At 42.0% G+C, this 16,226-nt stretch overlaps 1 protein-coding gene across 3 annotated transcripts in view; it reads right to left on the bottom strand.

The window, feature by feature from the left end:
• Window positions 1-7,382: 7,382 nt before the first annotated feature.
• LOC147453460 (uncharacterized) overlaps window positions 7,383-16,226 on the bottom strand; it is a 95,143-nt gene continuing 86,299 nt past the window's right edge. For all 3 annotated transcript variants that reach the window (XM_086515646.1, XM_086515647.1, XM_086515648.1), the window contains 2 exons: window positions 9,240-9,676; window positions 7,383-8,367 (listed from right to left, as the gene is read on the bottom strand). In XM_086515646.1, the coding sequence (XP_086371772.1) occupies window positions 8,055-8,367; window positions 9,240-9,676 (750 nt within the window). In that variant the 3' untranslated portion in view covers window positions 7,383-8,054. The remainder of the gene's footprint in view (window positions 8,368-9,239; window positions 9,677-16,226) is intronic.

Genomic DNA, 16,226 nt, shown 5'->3' with positions numbered 1-16,226 from the left:
CGAGACCGTGTTGTGAGCAATGCCTTTTGGTGAGAATTCTTCAATAAACTCCTCAAACGGCTCATCTAGGGTCTCAAAATCCCATTTTTCCACCGAGTCGAACCATGTAGCTGCATCATCTTCTAGAGTCAATCCAAATCCCGCAAACTGTGTCGCAAAATCTGAAACTTCCTCTGCTCTAATCACTCTTCTAAAAGCCGTTACGTGATCTCTCGGATCTTTATCTCCGGAGTATTTTCTGTTTACCCATTTCTGGACTTGGGATGGTCTAACTCGTCGATTGTCTACAAGTCTAACCAGAGACTCTCCCAATCCTTCTCTCGTTATCGCTCTTGAAGGGAATCCTGGTGGCTCTCTTCTTGGAATTCCTATAGGAATTCTCGTGTTTGGTGGAGGCATTTGTGGTCCTTCATTGACCAAATATCCACCTCTTTCTAGTACAGTCTGTGGATTTGTGCTTTCTACAACTCTATATTCTCGTCCATACTTGTCGACAACTATAGATCTCCATTGACAGTCGACTCCGTATGTGTAGACATATAAGAGCTTGTAATCCGTTATCTCTTCTAGGTATGGATCTGAGCACCTGTAAAGATTGACCTTATTGTCGTCAATGTATCTATATAGTCATTCACTCTCATGACCAATCATCCAAACTCTCTCAACAAGATGGATCTTTATCAATTGCAAGTATGGAAGATCCATTGTGGGAGGACATTCCTCTATCATCCGGATCTCCAAGCTTGTGTAAGCTGCATTTGAATCTAGGGTAGACATGATTTCTGGGCTTAAGAGCTTTTGCTTGGTTCAAGTAGACTTAGTCCACTGTGTTCAAGTGCTTTGGTTAGGGAAAAGTCGAAACTATGTCCAAAACCGCAACCGTTTCGTCACAATTCTCGCAAATTGTCGCTTTCAGACACCCCTAACTTGCGGATGAATTTTGAGGCCTCAAACGATGTTTTTTTTCAAAGTTGAACTAAATGGTTGCGTTTTGATATAAAAACTTTTCCGATCCGATACCGTTTGTGAAAGTTATGGCCAAAATAGTGAAATGCAGTTTAGAATGGTCAAAATGAGTCCAAATTCAATTTTAAAAGAAGATTTGGGATCTCTGTGACACTGTGAACACTCCTGTATGGTCAAAAGTACATTTGGACCCTAAAACTGGCCTAGAGACATCCTACGCGTAGGATGTCTATATGCTCAGAATTTAACAAAATTTGGTCCAGAGACTCCCCTTAAGTCCAGCAACACAATGGTATGCTCAGAATTTCATTTGGACCTAAAAATGGCCTTGAGACATCCTACGCGTAGGATGTCTTTTTGCTCAGAATGACTTGAAATTTTCACCCCAGCTTCTCCTTGATGTGCTGATCACAGTGGTGTGCTCATAGGTTGGTTTGGAGTCCTAAATCAAGCTGGAGACATCCTACCATAGGATGTCTTTTTGCTCTGTTTCAGCTCAAACTTGCACTGTAGCTTCCCCTTGATGTGCTAAACTCACAGCTATTTTTACTTTTTGATTCTGACACCTATAGGTTGGTCAAATGATCAAGAATCTGTTCCAAAAGCCTGATGTCTGTTCTGATGAATTCCCAAGTCAAATCAGCTCCAAATTGGACCAAATTTGCCTATGAGGCTTGCCTAAGGCTATATGACAGCATGGTATGGTCACAGTAGAATTTTGGTTTCAGAATTATGCCTTAGACATCCTACGCGTAGGATGTCTAACTACTCAGAATTGCCCCAAATTTAAACCACAGACTCTCCTTAAGGTGCTGATCACTGTGGTATGCTCAGAATTTTGTTTAGAGTCCAAAATCACATAGAAGACATCCTACGCGTAGGATGTCTTTTTGGCATGTTTGACCCCAGACTTGTCCCACAGCTTCCCCTTGATGTCAGCAACCCAGTGGTATGCTTAGATTTTGGTTTGGATTTCAAAAGTCCCCCAAAACTAGCTATTCTTGCCTTTTTCAGTCAAAAATGCTAAAGTCTGTTCAATCTTCACTTTCACTGACCCAAATGAGATGAAATTTATCACATGCACTCAATACAACATTTAGAACATGCCTGTGGAGTCATCCTATGGTTTGGTCTCAACATTAGGCCTTGGACACAATTTGGGTAGGATGTCTGGCAATTCTCATCTTTTGGCTTTGATCTGTCAAAATTTGGTCAAATTTCCACTTTCCAGGTGAAAATAGGGTACCTACCTTCTAAACACACTGGTAGCCTCAGATTTTCAAAATTTCCACCAGATCACCCTGTAGACATCCTACGCGTAGGATGTCTCCTGCTGGTTTTTTGAGACTGAAGTGTCCCTGATGCTTCCTTATGCTCTCAGCAAGTGCAAGTATGCTTCACAATTGCAAAAAAATGCAAAAATCACTCAATTAAAGCCTTTTCTGAAATTTTACGTTTTCTGACTCCGCCTTTTGGCTTTTGGTCAACAAAAATAGGGAAAAACACCCAAGTCAATATGAAAATAGGGTAAAACCTACCCTCTGAACCCACTGGTGCAGTCAGAATTTTCAAATTTGGTCTCCAGAACCCCCTTGAGACATCCTACGCGTAGGATGTCTATGTTTACAGAATTGCAGGTTTTCTTCACAGAACCCTTACAAATGCTCTTTTATATGCACAGCATCAGTCAGTCATACAAAAATATCCACAAAAGCTTGTTTAATGTATTTTTACCCTCAAAAGCACACTTTTTCGTGATTTAAAATTTAATCAAGTACTTTAGCAAATAATTCATTGTTGAATAGCTCTAGATCAGAACCGGATCACTTACCTAAAGCTACCCCTACAAATCATATGGGGTTTTGCATCTATGAGTAGAAAAATGCTTCACTGCTACATACGGACTAGTAAACGCTTTTATCACCTCACAAATCACTCGACCACCAACAACTACTCTAATCCACAGATCCTAACTAAACCTATCTAGTCGCAGACCCTCGGCAAGACACACGCTTCCTGGCTATCCACTTGATCGCGGAATATCCTATTTCGGATCCACTTAAGAAAAACGCTTTCTTTAGCGGAAACTAAATCAAGCAACCATCACACGAGTGTTAGTAGGAAACCTACTTAGGTCCTTGTGTCCCCGGCAACGGCGCCAATGTTGGACGGGAGCGACTCACACACCCATGAAGTGCATGCAAACACTACCTAGATCAACATAATGTCAATCGAGGACACAGATGACACGATAGGCACACGGAGGAAATCTCTTTAGCTTGTCAAGCTGAGACCATCCTACACATACAACACTCTAAAAGGCCAACTAAACCACAATCAAGAACCTCACTGCTCTCAACTACACCACCTAGCCACATACACACATACAGAAGGTAACTCACCTAATCATGCCAGATTCGTACGAAACTTAAGGAACACCATCCCCTCACTAGGATACACCTCTCCCTAAGCTTCTACACTCAAAACCCTCACTCTAAACCCATCTGCGGAAAACGCGTAGGATGACAAAGCAGAATTTTGAAAGTGCCCGAAATTGAAATTTATGAGTACCTATGCGTAGCTTATGTTTCCACGATTCTATAGACTACTAGCACGTAGAAAACAGACATCGTTTGATACACTTACGACCACAAATAGCTCGTAGATACGTCGGCGTGTGCGCTTCGTCTCGCATGGAATGCTTGGCGTTGTCGCGTAGCTCTCCTCGAGCCTACAGCAATGGTGCAGTCGGATCTCCAATGTGTTGAGCGAGCCGGGCGAAGCGAGAGGATGAAGCTCACGCTCACTCTCTTTCTCTCTCACACACAGTAGACGACAGGGCTCAAAGTTTTGATTATGAATAAAGTCCTCTTTTACAAAATGACCTAGGTACCTTATATACTAAGGCTACCTTAGGTTTAACCAAAACTGGGGTTGAAAGGGTCAAATGGCTTTGTATTTACAATCTAGAAGTGCCATTGCACCCCGTCTTCTGAAACTAGAATAACTACTCATTACAAATGACATTTATATCCATAATCCACAGCATTTCATAACTCGCAGAAGATCAGACTTTGGTACGAAACTTGAGTTATGTTGTGTTGTTGACCCAGCGGTCAACACTTGCCATATCGCTTGTCATCCCTCGATATTTTTTTGATTCAAGATGAGACATAAGGAGCATAGGAAGTGATTTTGCTATGCTCGACATCTTTCTCAGAGTGAAACAACGATTTAGACATGTAAGTTTAAGCTAATAAACATGTTTGAGAGCCTATGCGATTCAAAGAACTTACTTGATGGATTGCACTCTTTTCTTAATTCCTCGTTGCAAGACAACCTTAATCTCCTTAATGTGTCATAGTGTCTCTTTTTATCGAGTACTTAGTTCAGTTTTTTCCCTCTAAGCTTCTATGTAAGCTCCTTGATGTTATGATTCTTGCCTTTGAGTGGTTGAGCATAGCGTGCCACATTCTGGTTCAACACAAATCCTATTTGCATACATTCTCTCTGAGTTGTGAAACAACATTACGAGCAGCTAAGTGCTTGGTGTAGCTATACAAACCGTTATGGCATCTCCCACATAGTTCACCAATCAAGTTAAAAGGTGGAATGAATTTTGTGAGGGGGTTCTTAGAATACATCCCACCCAAGGGTCCACATTTTTCATGCTCTCTACCCGTAAAATTCTCCTTCAAAACTTCAAAAATGGTGTGTTGTTTATTCTTATTGTTCAAGGGCTCATACTCTTGAGAGATCCCTAAATGCAGATGATACACCTCTCCACCTCCCTGTAGAATTTCTTTGTAGGGAAAATACCAACATTGCTTGAGACATGACAACTAAAAACTATTAACACAGTGAAGCAAATCCAATGAAGGTGAGAACTATCAAGATGCGCACCTCGGAGCACGGAGGGAAACTTGAAAGGGGGGAGAGAAAACATACGATGCAGGATGACTAGTGACTCTCACAAAAAAGAGCTTACTTTTGAAAAAAGAAAAAGATTAAGATATGTGGCATCCAAGTTCAAGCCGCCTCAGAACTAACACATTATCATTACCTACATTTTTTCTTTGTCGTTTTTATAAACATACCTTGTAATATGAGAATTTTCATATTTTTGAAAGAAGGGGTTTGAAAAGGAAAAAATGGATTTTCTATTCTCTCTCTCTGTGGTGACATGGTATTTCTTACAAGGCTCGAATTTGAGTCCAAATTTTTCCTAATGAACAAGCTACGTATGGCCTAGGAGATAGCGACAGGCATTATTGCATTATGCTATGGATCCAGGGTGATTAATTGCTTCTTGAAGTTGAGACACACGATAAGCATGTGCCTTGAACCAATTACAAGGTGAAGCATTTACAATATCTCTTCTCTTTTACTCGCTAGGTAGTCTTGTAGCCGTAGCGTATGAGGATTCACAATCATGTGAGGACCACAAAAGAAAAAGAAAATGGCATTCATGCAAGGCATTATAACACTCAAAATAGACACCAACCCTAAGGTGGTCATGAAACTATAGACTAACATAGTAATCTTGAGCTAGAAACGGAGTCCATAGATAAGCTAATTTGGACATCATTTCAACAAGAACACTATTGCTACCACATCCATAGAATGTGTGCCTATAATTTGCATAGCCAACCACTATTGGAATGGCCTAATAGTGATTTGTGACTTACAGATGGATCCATTTCAACATGGTTCATATATGGATTTTCTTCATTCTTTATAGACCTTCACCGGAAAAGCTTGTACATGGTACATGGAATCTATATAAGTGGAACTTGGTACATGGAATCTATATAGGTGAAATTTGATATTTATTGGCCCATTCAACCAATGCTCGCAACATATGACATTGGGTTGTAGTTTCTATTCATCCAACTTTTCACCAGTTAATGAGATAGCATCCAAACATTGGCTTCACACAATTTTTCTCCAGGGATATGGTCCAAATAAGTAAGAGTTAAGAGTCATAGATGGCTAGAAGCCACAAATTCTTGAAAAAGGTATAGGGGGGCATCATGGGGTTCTTGAAACTTGTTGTAATTTAAGCTTGCTATATATGTAGCATTCAAAGTTTGATTTGCTTTTTTTGATGCATGCATGACTTAGATCTTATTACATTAAGAATCTTTTCCGTTCTAACATCTAGACATTAGTTGTGATTAGTTTAACACAAGTACCACATAGGCTACCTTTTAGCCATCATACCCACATATGGTTCAGACTTACAGTATTAGGTAGACTTATATTAGTACGAGCATTCTTCAATAATACATGAGGCTCTCATTGGCACCTAGTAGGATGGTAGTGTTGTTGGTTATATTGAAATGGCTACATCTTTGTTCTCTTTTACCAAGCTTTGATTTCACAAACTTTATTGTATGCTAGTTGCCATGGACTCTTCCTTGTCCATCACTTGGGCGGGCGGGCGGGCGGGCTTCGTTACAATATTTCAAGAAAGAAGAAAGAATAATGGTTTCAATCATCGTTCTCTAAGTGAGGTATTTCACTCTTATATTCGAGAATGAAAACTCTTCAATAAAAGGGAAAGTGATGTCAAGAAAAAGTTCTTACCCCAAGAAAGTAGATTGCATATAGGACGAGCTTATATTTAAAATGGTTGGATGGTGATTCGCTAGAATCTAGCCTATAGTTTAAGGTTTAGAGACAAAGGCTCAAGGAAGCCGCTCGAAGACCATGACCATGGAGATGCATAGATGGCGGTCTCGTGCTTCCAAGACTTATTTGTATTTAAGAAGATATGGCCACATGTCTGCTAAGATCACAATAGGTCTGCTCTCTATCACAAGTTCCCACGTTAAGACAAAAGTGTAAGAGTCTAGTAGTGCATCGAGATCTTATTGTACAAGTGAATTGTGAAGAATGAGCTCAGAAATCAATTGGCTCTTGACGTCTTTAATCTCTAGACGATAGAATGCCAGATGGGCTTTGCTCTCTTAAGTCATTCTCAAGTGGGGCTCATGCACAGGAAATAAATGGACATCGTCCCAAAATTTTCGAAGTTGGATTTTTTCGAAGTTGGATAACAGGCCCTTTTTGTGATATGTTTTTGACAATGTGCCCTTACCCCACAATCTATGTGGTTGGGAAGCCTATGACTCCTCCAAGAAAGCAACAAGATTCTTTCAAACACAACTTCTCAATACCAACAAGCCAGGATGAACAATCGGCTTAATACAAATTACTGGAGCAATTGATTTAAAAGATGATTCTCAAGAATGTTTTTTTTTGGAGGGCAGGCGGGCGGGCGGGCTATGTCGCATTTCAAAAAGCTTTCTCAAATTATACCAGAGAGCTCCAGTGACCACACAACCTGCAAACCTTGATAATTTATCGCATTAAGAAATAGTGACAAGGCCTTATTAGGTCAAAAATTGAAATGAATAATTTGGCTCTCTTTTGATGCTATCACACAACATGGGACAATGCCGCCCCTTGACTACAATTAGCTTGGCCATTGGTCTCACCCTTTTCCACCCCAAAGTTCGTTTATCCAGCCATACAAGCAATTGAGCTGCCTTGGCCAATTCAAAAAAATTATATACATATACAGCCCTTTTTAAGAGAGTATCAGCTTGTTTGTACATTGACATCACTAAAGTACAGGAGAGTTACCCTCCCAACATCGAGAGGGAGTTCCATTATCTGTGTAAGGGGGTAAACTCTTCAATATGGCATCTGTCTCTGCCTGCGTTATCAGAAAACGTGTAACCTGGAATCTCTCTGTTGTCTGACCTTTCTATACCTCCTTGCAAGACCAGCATCCCAAAAGCTCAAATCTTATACCCATCCATGTTCTGCTACACTGCAACATAGTTAAGTTCTGCACTTCTTTGATTGCCTATTCTTTTTAAGCAATGGTATCCCATCTCCAGAAACTCTCGTGTTTGAATCCTACATGAGAATATTCCTTGATCTCCAATCTCCAGAATAGTCAGCTACCGCTGTTGAACAAGAAAAAGGCCTGCAACCATAGCTGCACAATCCAGTTCTCCATGCTTAAGGGGGTATTTCCTCTTTCAGAGGATTCGATCAGGCGAGCGAAGATAATATCAATCGCCACCATTAACGCTCCGCAGGTTAGAGCTTTCTACACTGATCGATTCTGGTTTTGGGTGATTGTTCGCATTGCCTACTGGTGAAGAAACTGCATTTGCTAGACGCATTACCTGTGCATATAGGGCAGAATCGTCATCCTTGACAGTGTAATCTGAGGTAGAGCTTTTCCTATTCAAGCACTGGAGTGAGTGCACTGCCTCTGCCAACAACTTCTGTGTTTCCAACAGCGGAGCTAAAGCAGCCTTATCTTTCACTGCCACAGCTTCGAGAGCCTTTGCTGCCTCTTGTGCTTGAGATATAAGTGCCCTTTCAAGAAAAGGAATTTTAGTCAAGCTAAAGCCGATATATAATATATTGACCTTTGTGAGGTCAGAAAAAGATCTAATTGCAAATCACGACAATGAAAACCAGAAACTTTAGGCAGAAAAAGGGATAACCAAGGTTAACCAAAAAAATAAAACCAACTCGAAGGAAAAACCAATAGGACCAAAGAAACCTGAAGCAGACGAGTTCAGAAGACACACACAAATTACACAGAAGATGGTAATTCTTGTTCTGGAAGTTAGGAGGTAATATTACAAATAGGGAAAATTACCAAAATACCCTTGAAATTTGTTGATTCCATCAAATTTTAAAATTCTAACATACCCTTGCATCCTTTAGCGGTGGATTTGCACCAGTTTTTGCATAGTCTAATGTTTACAACGTTGGAGATCTATCTTTGAGTGTCTTAGACAAAACTATTCACCAATGAGCTCACAAGTAGAGGCATCTATGTCTAAAAATGATCAATGATTTCATCTTAAGAGCCCACAATACCATCTAAAATCCTACTTCTGTCATCTTCTATTGAGGGAGAACCAATCTTCCTATGAAGAGTTGCAAAAAAAATTGCTTTTGGAGATGTTTGTGAGGTTACTGAGGGATATTTTGAAAAGTTTGGAGAAATTGAAGGGCATTTTGGGAATTTTGGGCCAAATATGAGGAGAATTTCCACAAATTTAAGGGATTTTGAGAATTTTGGGCCAAATATGAGGAGTATACTGAGAATTTTTAGGGGTGTGGGGTATTTTGAGAATTTCCACAAATTTAAGGGATATTTTGGTAATTTCCCTATTAAAAATAGCACAACCCCTGAATAAAAAAACTGCATATTCCAAATGAATCAAATTCATTACCTTGCTCGTGCAGTTATTTCCTTCTGTTTCTGTGCTTCCAAGTGCATTCGACGAGACCGCATTGACTTGAGCTTCTCAAGTTTCTTCTCAGCCTCTGGATCTTTGTAACAAGGCACGTCAGCATTTGGTGAAGGGGAACCTACCTCCATGATGTCTGCTCTCAAGTCACCCTTCACACTGTGCACAGCATGCCTCACAATAGCAGGGTTCTCGATGTTGTCAGAACTTGATAATCTTTTCCTTGGTGTGCATCCCTTGGGAGCACTCTTTTGAGTGGCCTTCTCTCCACTAATGTGTGACGTATGCGGTGTGGTGGACCTCTGTAATGCTCTAGAGAAAGTCCGACGAGGTTGGGTCCTGGTTCTTCCTTGGCTGGAGATTGGAATTCGTTTGGACACGGCATTCCTGATGCCCTTCTCCACACTTATCCTGTAATCCTGCCGGCACAAAGAAAGAGGATATTCGATATTGTCCATAAACTTACAAGTAAAATTCGCTTGCCTAGCCAATTCAGTGAAGAGTGCAGAATCGCTCATGCAGCATTGTCCACGTCTGACAGGGACGGGCTGTCCAGTCAAAAGGGAATGTTGTGCGCACTTGATTGCCCTTGACTGGCAGTTTCTAGCCGTATGGGGCAACCTTTGTGCCCGTTTCCAGCACCCTTTTGGGCCTGTTTTGAGCCATCCTTCCACATGCTTTGGCCCTTGGGGCTTATCACTTTGGGCCCTAGGGCTTTGACCATGTGTCCCCTTGGCTTCTATACACTTGCCCTACTTTGCTACACTCAAAACCTCAAGTGCTCAAGAGTCAAGCTCTCAACCTTCAGGAGCTCAAGGCTCACACTCCCATCCACACTCCCAACCTCTCCCACTCTATTCCCACCTTTCAAGCTCTAAATACACAACCCACTGCCACCCCTATCTAGCCTCTTCATCTCTAGCTTTGCTCCAGTAAATTCCTCTCTCAAGTAAACCAATATCCGTTCACTACCTCCCCTCTATCTAGATTCTACTCCATCTCCTCTCTAGCGGTCAAGACCCATCACCCAAGCTGCTTGTCTTGAGTCTTGAAAGTCCATGCTCTATTCACTCCCTAGTCTCGACTCTCTGCACGTAATGCCAAGACTAGAGCAACTTGTCTTGAGTTTCGACTCTTTAGTCTTCTCTGTCTTATGATCTTCTATGTTTTGTCATTAAGGTGAAGGCTAATACTTACAGATGAGTACAATCAATTTTCTGAATAATAACAGGATATGATCAAACGTGTCAACCCTGGCCATTACCTATTGTTGTCAAGCATACACATCTCACATTCTGCTTTGATAATAGCACACAGCATACACACACACAACCCACATGCACACCTCATAGCACCATATACTTCACACAAGATCTCTCTGATGTCTAATCCCACCATGCATATGAGTGCATCTACCGCTGGACACCTCAGCACCATTAGAAAGTCAAGACGTCCACCACTCAGCTATCCTCCTCCTTACACACCAGCTAATAGCAGCTTCCCCTACCCCACACACAGAAAGCAGTGCACCTTCTGCAACATTGCCCCAAAACAAATGGTTTGATGATGAATGCAGAGAGCTATACAGACAGCTCACTACATGATGTGCATTGGGAGAAATCATAGAGTGCCACAACCACACCCACCGTAAAAAGCAGGAGTTTGAGGAGGCTCACGAGCTACAGTTGTACCACTTACTCATGTAGCCATAGCCTATGTTGGGAATTCGGCGATCTTCTGTCCATGTCCCATGAAGAGATTCCCCTAGAATGAAGTATGCCCTGTACATGTATGCCTATGAAGACTTTACTTCTATATAAAGGCCCAGCCTTTGTACGCAATAGAGTGATGTATCTTGATGTTATGGAATAATGAGACACTCTGCTTTGCTATCCATCTTTGCACTCTTAGCTAGATCATTAAGAACTCTCTTCTTATCCTAATGATTTTCATTAGTTGCTATTCAATGGAACAATAGTAATTTAACATAAAGAATAATCTCATTGCTTTCAAAAAGGTCAATTTCTCCTCCTCCATTCTAGAAAAAGTAGATACAGCCCACCTTGGATTCTCTAGCTCAATCTATGGCAAGCCTTGTAGTGGAGTACAAAGAAGAAGGGTGCAGTCACGCTAGGCGAACCATCCTGCACCATCGATTGCTCAATTCAGGTATCATTAACCCAATTTTCTCTAATTAAGGAAAATAAAGCCTGCTGCACGAGTTTGATGACTTGTTCTTCTGAAAAAGAAGGAATTGGGTCAAGCGCTCCTATCTCGACTTGCACTGTCTTACAGAAAAAGCTGTAGCCAATGGTCCACTGAGCCGTTCTCATTCAGGTCTCTATTCTCTGGATACCACTAAGTTTTTCTCATTGAGGTCTACATTCTCTGGAGTCTGCACTCTAGTATGGAAAGAAGCTGTGAGTGCTTCACAATGTGGATGATGCCACCATAGCTAGGGAAGCATGGTAACGACTTGCAAGACCCTTTGGAGCCAGAACCAAGAACTCTAGAATTTCCTTAAAAATGTCTTTCTTTGGTTGAAGGAGAGCCAGAACCAAGAACTCTAAAATCTCTTGTAGAATGTCTTTCTTTGGTTTAATATTGCACGAAGGAGAAAATCTTGATAGCCTAGTCAGTAGGCTCAAGTCTATACGTACACAATTGGTCTACATAGGGTGTATAATTTGAAAAGATAACAAGGTGGTTGTTTTGTTGAAGGCACTTACAGATTATGAAGATTTACAACAAATTGTCATAAAGCTGGAGAAGGGTCTGTGCCTAGCTTGGAGGACACCATCCACTAATTATTACAAGAGGAAGAAAAGAAGAGGACGAAGAAGACCACCACCACCAAGAAGACCAATGAATCAAGTGGGGCCTATGTTCACCTCAAAGGTGAAGAAGCGCCATGAATGTGGCAAGTTCATCATTTTGCAAAAGAATCCAGTGCTCTCATTGTAGCAAGACAATTCATCTACCATCCAAATGTCACTTCAAGGACAAAAAACAAGAGGGTAATGGAAAACTCCATATTGTTGAAGAGTCCAGTTCCAACTAGGGAATGATCTGATGAATGAAGAAGAGCTCTCGACATTTTAGATCTACCTCTCATTGTTGTCAAGGTAGCATGGATAGCCTTGTTATTGTTGTAGGCTGGTTCATTTGTTTGTTGGCCTTTTGTTTGAGGGGAGGCACGTTGTGTCAAAAAATCGTACTGTTGTTGTTGTGAACATACCCAAAAGCCCTCTTTTGCTCATGTCCCATGGAGACAACCACCTAAAATAGATGTATCTCCCGTGTGAGTAATATGTATGCCCATGGGAGCCTACCCCCCTAAACCATACCGCGGGCCAAGATGCCCTTAACCAAATGTAGTGAAGCCAAAAGCTTCCTCATTTCTGAGTTTCCAGCCCCTATCCCACAACCTGTACCTCCAAGCTTTGATGGCTCCAATTTTCCCTCTCAATCCCTCTATATAGGCCCAGCCGTTGTACACAATAGAGTGATGATGATCAGCCACATTTTGCATGCCCTATGGGGCAATCCTTGAGGCAGATTTGACATCATATGCATTAGGACCAGCGTGCCCGCGAGAGGTTTCAACCTGAAACGCTGTGTTTCAATGCAAAATTTTTCATGCTCTCATCCAACACTCAACAAAACAGGGACCCGAATCGCCTATTTGAAATATTGTACATTTATTAAAAGTGCAAGCATGTACGAGGATCCGAAGCGCCTATATAAAATATCATACATACATATGAGGTACGAACATGTTTAGTATGAGATGGATCATGTAAACATCTACACCCTGCACTTGACCTGTTTCACAACATGTGTTTCACCGACTACCAAAGCGTTTCAAAAGTTTCATCGTTTCGTGTTTCAGCGATGCAGAAATTGTAACAAACTTGGACACCCCAAGTCAAGATTCTACCGCGACACGACAGAGAGTCACTTCAAAACAGTTCCCAAAATTGACACTTTGAAGTTCCCAAGATTGACACGGCTCGGCGTAGTTCCGTGCCCAGAGGTATTGGCCCCAAAGACTGGCGCCCATTTCGGTATTTCTTTTTGTATTAATCTGTGTTCAAAGTACAAGAGAGCGGGTAGGTGCTCACTCTCAGCCTCTGCGTCCAGATGCCCTCAGAAGTGAGGCCCTGCCCACTTATTTAAAGGTACAAAGGATGCCCAAAAGCATTAGACTCAAAAGCTTTTAATTCAAAAGCAACTGTCTCAAAAGTTGCTCACTAATTCAGCCAGCACAATTAACGGAAATCTGTACAGAAATGCCACGTCAGCACTGCCAGCGTATTCTGCGCTGCAATTTCCGGAATTCCGTACAGTTGGCCACGTCAGCCTGCCAGCGCATTATGCGGGGGTCTGTACTGCTGCCACGTGGCATTTCTGCCGCAGTCACCGTGTGTGCGTGTGTCTGGAAGCCTGCCACGTCACTAGTTTGTGATAGAAATACCTTTTCCGGTTATGCTAGTTAAGACAACACATACCTTGAGAAAGACCCTAAGCGCAAGAGCTTGTAATTCGAGTGTTCCAGCCCCAAAGGTTTCCCAATAGTTCACCCCCTCTTGCAATCTTTTTTCATCATTTGCTATGGGGCAAGCAAAGTTACCACTTTTGGCTTTGTACTTATCCAACCAATCAATAAGCTCACCTTGCAGCTCTAAATCACCATGTATATAACTTTCCAAGAATGTCATCCAACCCTCGGGGGCATTGCCACAAACTGTTGACCTATCAAGCCACTCAAGAACAGAGCCAACCTTTAGATCCCGGCCAAGGGGCCAAAACCCTAAGAAGAAGCAGCAAAAGAAGAAGAAGGAGTTTTACAGACTTACAAAGTCTCGACGAGTGGCCTATTTTTAAAGAAGAGTTCCCACCAACTTACGGGACCCCGTTTGATAGGGCCCAAGTGACATAAAGGCATTAAAAATAAAGCAAAACACACTCAGAAGTAGCAAAAGAAGAAGAAGTTTTACAGACTTACAAAGTCTCGACGAGTGGCCTATTTTTAAAGAAGAGTTCCCACCAACTTACGTGACCCCGTTTGATAGGACCCAAGTGACATAAAGGCATTAAAAATAAAGCAGAACACACTCAGAGGACTTTACACATCAAAATATGATGACGTGGCACATGTACGGATGTTCCGCAATTTACAACGGATTTTTAGGAAAATCCTGAAATTTTAGGGAAGTGTGTTTTTGGGTTCAGCTTTTCATATTTGATGTTTTTAGGCTTTGGGCATTTAAATATGAGCCTTGGGGGCCCTCTCTGGCACTCTTTAGTGAGCACATTGCAGAGGAGGTGCTCCCCGGCTGTTGTACTTTGCGAATCAGTATTAATAAAGAAATACCAAAAGGGGCGCCAGCCTTTGGGGCCAGTACTCTCTTGGGGTGAAACTTCGCCAATCCCATCTCGTGTCGTGCTCTCTCTCCCCCTCTTTCCGTTCGGTTGTTATTGAAGTGCTAAAAGTCTGTTCAATCTGATCTTTTCTATTGGCACGTGATGCTCATCTTGTGACAGTGGTATCAAAGCATCAGGTGTGTGCTTTTCTGAAAGCATACCGGTCCTACAAAAGAGGAGACAGAGCAAACCGGCACTTCCAAAGTCTATTAGAATCTTATTTGAAGTATCTTTAGGTCCAGACCCCGGAGTTATTAGCAACTCCCACCCTTACTTCATCGCGCATCGGGCGCGCTCCCGTCTTCACCGCTCATGTCTTACAGGGCATAAGCGATTAAGATCACCTGCAATAGAAGGATCAAGATTTGTTTCAAGTTGTTTTCTTAGATACAGTGGTGGATGTCTATAGCTACCAAGCCGCTCACTCCAAAGACTTGGCAAGCTTTCAAGAAAATTTTTGCCCGAAGTTATATGGTTTCTGGCACCTTCTGGCAAAGTGGGATATCTTGAAATGCTTGCCACGAAAACCCTAGCGGATTACGACTTGAAATTTTTGGACATCTCTCACCATGTGTGTCTTCACAAGCTGATAACCTTGGAGGTCCAATGTGATTGGTATATCTTGTCACTGCCATAGAAACACTATCTGTTGAGGCTTGTTTCGACTATTCAAGCGCTTATGGACCATGCTACAATCGGCTACGACCTTATGGAAAGAACCTAACACTAATTTTTGGTGCAAGTTTCAAGATGGAAAGTCAGTCGACTTTTCGAGCTCAATGATGTCGAGATTGCTTTTCAAGTTTGAATTTTGTTTGAGAATCTATTTGAGAACTTGTTTGGTGATCCTGATTGGAATTTGTTTGAAATGGATGGTGTCTGTTTTGAACCTGTCTTGGTGCCGATTTGAAATGGTTGACTTTGGTTTCAATGATTGGTGATTTTACTCCCGAGTGGAGTAGTGAGTAATGCTGTTTTGGTATTGTTTGAAGCTCGGAATGACGCAGACCGGATGTCTAGGGAGCGTTTCGTTGTATGCTTGAAAACCTCAAAACGACCCAGATGGGATGTCTGGGGAGCGTTTCATTGTATACTAGAAAATCTCCGAACGACGCAAACGCGATGTCTGGGGAGCATTTGGAGTTTGCTTCAATCTCCAAGCGATGCAGACTGCGGTCTGGGGAGCGTTTGGTTGTACAGTCCTCTGAGCTTATGGCCTGGACCTTTTTAGGTTATTTGCGGGGGGAGTGACGAGGTAGTCGTTGAGTAGCTTCATATCGCAGATCGTTTGTCTCGAGGGAGTGCTTAGCGGCACTGTTCGTTGTGTCTTGTAAGATGCATATGTGAGCATTTGTGTTGCATTGTGATGTGCCAACCACTGAATTGGATGAGATTGCCTGGGTATGTAATTTTAGTGCATCAAGACACCCGTGGAAGATCAATGCGATCTGGGTGTGATGGCTAATTTTACTACGCCGGAATATCAAGAGTTCCGATCTCGACGAAAGGAGAAGCCAACTCCTTGATCAAAAGAGCCGAAAG

The sequence above is a fragment of the Adiantum capillus-veneris genome, chromosome 7 (assembly GCF_014529385.1).
Source record: "Adiantum capillus-veneris isolate H3 chromosome 7, ASM1452938v2, whole genome shotgun sequence".
In the NCBI taxonomy this organism is placed as follows: domain Eukaryota; kingdom Viridiplantae; phylum Streptophyta; class Polypodiopsida; order Polypodiales; family Pteridaceae; genus Adiantum; species Adiantum capillus-veneris.
Note: the sequence above shows the minus strand (reverse complement) of the source record. Positions and strands in the feature narration are given on the sequence as shown.